Source organism: Suricata suricatta, chromosome 12 (genome assembly GCF_006229205.1).
Source record: "Suricata suricatta isolate VVHF042 chromosome 12, meerkat_22Aug2017_6uvM2_HiC, whole genome shotgun sequence".
In the NCBI taxonomy this organism is placed as follows: Eukaryota; Metazoa; Chordata; class Mammalia; order Carnivora; family Herpestidae; genus Suricata; species Suricata suricatta.
This window is the reverse complement of record NC_043711.1, coordinates 5,337,344-5,344,073: the sequence shown is the minus strand read 5'-3', so window position 1 is coordinate 5,344,073 and position 6,730 is coordinate 5,337,344. Positions and strand designations below refer to the sequence as shown.

At 60.1% G+C, this 6,730-nt stretch overlaps 1 protein-coding gene across 1 annotated transcript in view; it reads right to left on the bottom strand.

The window, feature by feature from the left end:
• Positions 1–6,730, bottom strand: part of FBN3 (fibrillin 3) — a 48,534-nt gene that overhangs the window by 22,319 nt on the left and 19,485 nt on the right. The window contains 10 exon segments of the mRNA XM_029916504.1: positions 207–275; positions 1,240–1,401; positions 1,944–2,066; positions 2,813–2,935; positions 3,012–3,137; positions 3,531–3,653; positions 3,853–3,975; positions 5,159–5,284; positions 6,217–6,342; positions 6,499–6,621. Coding sequence (XP_029772364.1) covers positions 207–275; positions 1,240–1,401; positions 1,944–2,066; positions 2,813–2,935; positions 3,012–3,137; positions 3,531–3,653; positions 3,853–3,975; positions 5,159–5,284; positions 6,217–6,342; positions 6,499–6,621 — 1,224 coding nt within the window.

The following is a 6,730-nucleotide window of genomic DNA, read 5'->3' as shown; positions in this document are numbered from 1 at the left end:
GGATGGAAGAACGGATCAATAAACTAACAGGTGGAAGATAGACTAAAGAAAAGACAAAAAATTCACCAAAAACTAACGACAGTTTAGTCTCGCTGCCTGGCCTTGGGGAGGGAGGACGTGCCCCCTGCCCTGTGCGCTCTGGCGAGGCAGGGGGGAGGAAAGCTCACTCAGTGAGGATGCCAGTGGACGGCCTGCCAGGAACTCACCTTCCAGAATGACAGTGACGGGGTTGGGCCGGAAGCCCTCGCCCCCCGGGCACAAGGTTCTGTACTCGGCTGCAAGAGAAACAGGTTGCTCTGAGGGGCTGTGGGGGGCGGGACATTTAGGTGAAGCCCAGGGGAGGCGTGGGAGTCGAAGTCCCCCCAAAAAGGGCCCCAGAATGGGTCCTGCCTCCGTCTACCACACCAGTCACGTCCCTCACCTCCTGAGCCTCTCAGCGCCGAGAGACTTTGGCCAATCTGGGAAGAGGGGGAAGTGTGTGAGTGTGTGTGTGTGTGTGTGTGTGTGTGAGCATGTGTTCACATTCAACACATGAAGAGATGGACTGTGTGCTAGTAGCCAGGGGTGGAGAGGGGCGGTTTCTTCTGATCAAAAACCAGACCAGTTTTCCTCCATTGAAAAAAACCCTGGGATATCACATACACACACGAACACAGACACAAACACACACACCTGAACAGGTGGACAGGTGTGTGAACCTGAGCCTGTGCACATGCCATGCCATTATTACTGCATTACACACCCTTCCCCCTGCTCGGCCTGGAAAACTTCTACTCATTCTTCAAAACCCCATTTAAACCCCTGGTCCTGAGAAGTCTTCCCTTATCCTCTTCTTCTCCATGGCCACCACTGAGCCTCAGACAAACCCTCCGGATAGCTCTACTCCTACAGGTCTGGGGCCACCGGGTTACGGGTGAGGGGCAGTGTCCCGTGCTGTGGTTCATCCTGCTCTGGGTCCCCAGCCCCTTGCACAGGGCACGGAGGAACTCCCAATGTTCGTTGGCGGAGGGATTGAGGAAGCAAGAGAAGAGAAACACACAGAATGTGTAGGAAGGGAGGGCAGAGAGTGACGCTGAGAGAGGAGACAGAGCCGATGAACTGCTAAAGATAGGCTGTGTGACCCGGGGGAGCCCCTCTCCCTTTCTGGTTCTCCATGTCCCTCCCCTAGCAAAGATGACCCCTGAAGTCCTGGGGAGTGCTGGCCAGTGTCCCCCGCCCCCCCCCGGCCCGGAGACTCACTGGTGTTGGCCATCGGGCACAGTTCACACGGGTTACCCCAGGCCCGTCCTAGGGAGCAACAGCAGGAAGCTCGGGTGACGCCAACCCCGATCTCAGCAGTGCAGAAGATGCCACCATCCCCTCGGTCTTGCGTGTCCAGGAAACAGTTCCCGACTCGGGTGTCTGAACAGGCAGAAAGGGGCGGTTAGCAAGGGGCAGGAGAGAACGACCGTGGTGTCACCTCAGTGTGTAAAGGTGGGCAGCGGTGCGCGCATGCGTGCCTGCGGGCCCGGCGCTGACTGCGGCCCAGTGCGCATGCGTGCCTGGGTGCAGGGCTCTGACTTGTGGCCATCAGCGCATGGGTGCCTGCAGGCCTGGCCCTGACTCGCGGCCGTGAGCACACGTGCCTGCGTGCGTGGTTGTGCCTCTCTATGCATGTATCTGTGCACACGCGTGATGGTGTGTACACGTACGTCAGAGTGGTTAGAGCACAGGGACAGAAGGGGGTGTCTGAACAAATGGACAGGCACGCTGTTCCAGGCCAGGGCAGGGAGCTGTGAGTGTGTGCATGTGTGCGCCCTGAGAGCGGGAGGGTGTGTAAGAACACAGGCTCAGTGGCCCTGACAGGGGCCAGCAGAGGTCCTGTCTCTCAGGAACAGGTACATTTGAGCTCCGCCCGGCCCACCGGCTGTCAGCCCCCCAGTGGGGGCCGAGGGCTTACTCACCTACACAGCCCACCCCACTGGGGTTCAGCTCAAAATCCTGGGGGCAGTTGCAGAGGTAGCTGCCGGGGGTGTTGACACACAAGCCATTGATGCAGTTCACAGGGTCTGCACACTCATTGACATCTGTTGGGGGTGTGTGTGTGATGTCAGCGGGGAGCCCTCCCTCAATCCACTGCCCTCCTGGCCTCCTCCTGGGAAGCTGAAGCCCTCAGTGTTGGATGTGGGCTGTGGGGTGAGGCCACGTCCGTGCCTCGGAAGGAAGCCTGAGGGGACAGCAGCCTCCAGGGTCTAACCCCCTCTCCTCCCTGTTCTGTTCCATTTGGCATGGAGGTTTGCCCCTTGAAAGCCAAACTACAAAGCCCAACATCTAGAACATGCTTTGAAGCCACGGGTTGGGAGGCTATTATCAGTGGCCCAAAGCTAGCCCCCTACCTGTTTGTGTAAATAAAGTTTTATTGGCACACATCCATGCCCTCTCATTTACATACTGCCTGTGTGTGTGTGTGCTTCAGAGCTACTACGCAGTTGAGTAGCTGTGACAGAGGCTGTATGGCTGGAAAGCCAAAACTATTTCCTATCTTGTCCTTTGCCGGAAAAGTTTGCTGACCCCCATTTTAAATACGTAAGTGGGAGATCATTTTGACCGTACTAGTGGAAAGATCACACCTTCATTCATTCACTACATTTATTCAGGAGGTGACGGATGCCCATGGAGGAGGTTGATGGGAATGGGGATCAATTTGGGCACCACTGGAGATGGGGGATCATACAAGCCCCGCCCCCATCATAGAACATTTGAGAAGAGATCTGAGGGTAGGGAGGCAGTGAGCCCTGCCACCCCCCACCCCACAGCCCGGCTGACCCCACACCTGTGCAATTGCCGCCACCACGGTCCAGCTCATAGCCCTCACTGCAGATGCAGCGGAACATTCCGGGCAGGTTCTCGCAGCTCCCAAACACACACAGGTTCCCAAGAACACACTCGTCCACATCTGTGGGGACCCCAGGTCAGTCTGCCTCGCCTGGCAGCCTGTTCTCCCCCCCAAGCCCGGCAGCCCCAGGCCTCACCCCGGCAGGCGCGGTGGTCCTCCGTGGGGCTGAAGCCCACCTCACACTCACAGCGGTACCCGCCGGGGGCATTGAGGCACTGCCCGTTCTCACAGAGGTCCACGTCCTCAGCACATTCGTCCCTGTCTGTGGGACCCCGAGAGGCAGAGGGCTGGAGGCCAGCTGGCCGGCACCCACGCAGGGCGGGCAGGGTCCCCCGTCAAACCATTGTGGTCACCCAGGGTTCCAGGGAGTACTGGGACCTCGCATCCCAAATTGGGTCAACAGGGGACCTGGTCATGCGGGACCCGATTGGAGGGCCCCCGGGAAGTACACAAGTGTTCCTGCGCTCCATGTCCAGAAGGTTCTGTGCGTTCAGAGAAGACGGCCCCCCTCCTCCCTGTGACTCGGCTGGGCCCATGGCCCCGCGGGGATGCCGCCTCATCCTCTGGGGCACCCCAGCGCGTGTGCTGGCTGGGATCGGTGTGAGTTGGAACCCAGCCCCAGTGGCTGCTCTCTCGGGCCCCGCCCCACTCTCACCTTCGCAGGAGAAGCCGTCCCCAGTGAAGCCCTGGTGGCAGGCACAGCGGTAGGAGCCGGGAGCATTCAGGCAGTCGGCTCGCAGGCTGCACTGGTGCTCCCGGGAGGAGCACTCGTCCAGGTCTGCAGGACAGGGAGCCCGAGGCCCCCACGTGTGCGCACTGGGGAGCTGCGGGGGGGCAGACCCTCCAACCTCAGCCCTGCCCGACCCCCCCAGACACCCCTGGGCCCAGATCCCCCCACTGCCCCGTCTCCCTCCGGCTCTCCCCGCCCCCACCTACCTCAGTTGCTCTGCCCAGAACACCTGCCCCCAGGCACTCACCATGGCATTCGAAGCCATTCCCCACCCAGCCTGGCTGGCACCTGCAGCTGAAACTCCCAGGGATGTTGAGGCAGGAAGCATGACTGTCACAGCTGTGCCCCCCAAGCTCACACTCATCCACGTCTGCAAGGAAAGGGACTTGGTCACGGGAGGTCTGAGCCAGGAGAGGAGAGGACACAGCTCCCCCACAAGGCCTGGGCTTTGCAGAAATAGGCTTCGGGTGCAGAGTAGGGAGGTACTGTAACATCAGGGGAAATGCAAGGACTCTCCTGGAGGGGGGCTGCCCCAGAAAGCCCCCCCCCCCACCTCAGTTACATCCCCTGTCACTCAGAGCCTAGGAGGAAAACCCTCAAACCCAAAAGGCACGACTCCCAGCAGCCCTCTGAGTGACCTGAGACAGGAGCACGAGAGACTCGGGGTAGACTTAAGAGTAACTGTCCTAACGCACACGTCCTCACTCTAAAGCAGGATTTCCTTCTAAATGACAGTCTCTAAAAAGTCATGGGCTTGAGGCTGTTACATCACATAGGATTCTAACACATTAAAATAAACACATCACCCTATATTTGCGTCCTCCAGAAAGACGCGTTCAAGTCTGAGTTCCCAGAAGCCGTGAACAGGACTGTATTTGGAAACAAGGTCTTTGCAGGGATGCAACCAAGTTAGGATGGGGTCATCCCGGATTATGGTGGCCCTAATCTAGTGACCGGCATTCTTGTAAGAAGCAAGTTGGGACCCAGACACAGAGACAACCCACGTGAAGACAGACTCAGAGCCAAGTGACACAGTGACGAGGCAAGGCACGTGGAGGACTTGTGGCCACCACCAGAAGGCAGTGGAGGCGTGGGACAGATTTCCCCTCGGAGCCCCCCAGCTCTGCGGACATGCTGATTTCAGATTTCTGGCCTCCGGAACCGTTCTGGACAGTGAATACGTTTCTGCTGTTGTGAGCCACCGGGTTGGTAGGAATTTGTTAATGGCGGTGCTTAGGAGCCTGAATCAGTGACTCGAACCATGGAAGTGTTCGCCCCCGTAGCGCATCCAGTCATGCTGGCATACTTGGGGACCGCTGCCACGGACACCTGGGGCTGCATAGCATCCCCCAAAGAGCTGTGTGCTAAAGGGGAGCCCCAGGGGCACCGAACTGGGTCCTGCTCCCACTTTACCCCAAAGCCCTACCCGTGGAAATCTGGGAGGACGAGGTCTGGCTATGCTCAGCCCCCAGGGATGGGGCAGACCCCATGACCCCTGAGCTGGCCCCACAGAGCCCCCCGTGCCACACCGCTGACCCTGACCGCCAGCTCACCGGAGCAGCCCGGGGCCCCCTTCCTGATGACGTAGCCCAGCCGGCAGTGGCAGACAAAGGAGCCTCTGGTGTTCTCACAGTCCCCGTGGAGGCAAACGTGGGGGTTCAGGTCACACTCGTTCACGTCTGCCGGGTGACAGGAGGACAAGCAGGTGAGGGCAGAGGGGGTGCGGAGTGCCCTCCACGCAGGTCCCCTGCACAGAGGCTCTCGGTGCCCATCTCTGGTTCTGCCCTTTCCGGTACCGCCATGGGGCAACGATGAGCGTCACGCCCACGTCTTCCAGCGCACACTCCGTGGTGCATATTGGACACGTGTCCCCAAAAGATTTTGTAGCCGAGGACAGAGCACACAGTTAGATAAAGCTAGCTGGTTTTTCTTACAGGCCTTTTCAGAGCCTTTACGCCAACATGGACCTGCCAAAAGGGCATGGAGCAGTAAAACGGTTCCCCATTTTATTTGGTCTGAGGGGTTTCAACGCTTCCTGAGACTCCTGGAGTCTGGAACGCTAACGAAGCTGCACTGGGCGGCACATGACTTCTTGGGAGGGGGACATCACACCTTCCCTTCCTGGAACTTGCTCCCTGGGGCCCCAGTGCTGTCCTGATGGGGCATCCATGACACATCTGCTCCTGGGGCCCCGTGACGCCCCGCAGCCAGGAGAGGACGGTAGCCATGGCCTGAACAGCCCGGGGTCAGAAGACAGTTCTGAGGTCCTTTCCCATCTAGCTGGCCCTCCTCTGCCTAAAACACCTCGGCGTGCCACAATCTTGAACCGTAGCCCTGGAAACGGGGTGTGGACCTCTGCATGCATCAGGTACACAGTGGCGCTCGGTAGACCTACTTCAAGAGCAAGGCTCGGGGCACCTGCTGCCGTGAATCCGCTCTGGGCACTGGTGGCCACACGCAGACCGCCACGTGCTACTGCAGAGTCTGCCTTTCTCGCCTGCACGTGACGCAGAGGGACCCGGTGTCTGTCCTGCCCACGCGCCCCCTTGGGGAAAGCCTGGTGTGTGAGGTCAGATGCTGTGTCCTCCACCCCACGGTCCCGGCTCCTCACCCACGCACGCCCTCGCGTCCGGCGTGGCCACGAAGCCGTCATAGCACAGGCAGCGGTGACCCCCCAGCACGTTGGCGCACTGGCCCCCATTGCAGACGTCCGGGTTCTCCGCACACTCATCCACGTCTGGAGGAGCAGAGGTGGGGGCTGGGCTGCAGGCGGGCAGGGACAAGGGGCAGCCCCAGGGACCTCCCCAAGAGGTCAGCGGGCTGTCCCCAGGTCGGGCCGGCTTCGCCTGCACCAAGCTAGGTTGGACCCCCCTCCCCCCGCCGTCCCACACACCTGCACACGCCCTCCCGTCGGGCATCAGTGAGTAGCCATGTCCACAGCCACACTGGTAGCTGCCCTCGGTGTTGGTGCAGTGCACGTCACAGCCACCGTTCTCGGTGCCGCATTCATTTATATCTGCGGAGACAGGCAGAGGTGGAGGGGCAGGGCCGCAGGGCAGGCTTGAGCACAGGGCTGACAGGGGGCAGAATCAGGGTCTGGGGCTGGCAGGCTGGGGGCTGCGGGC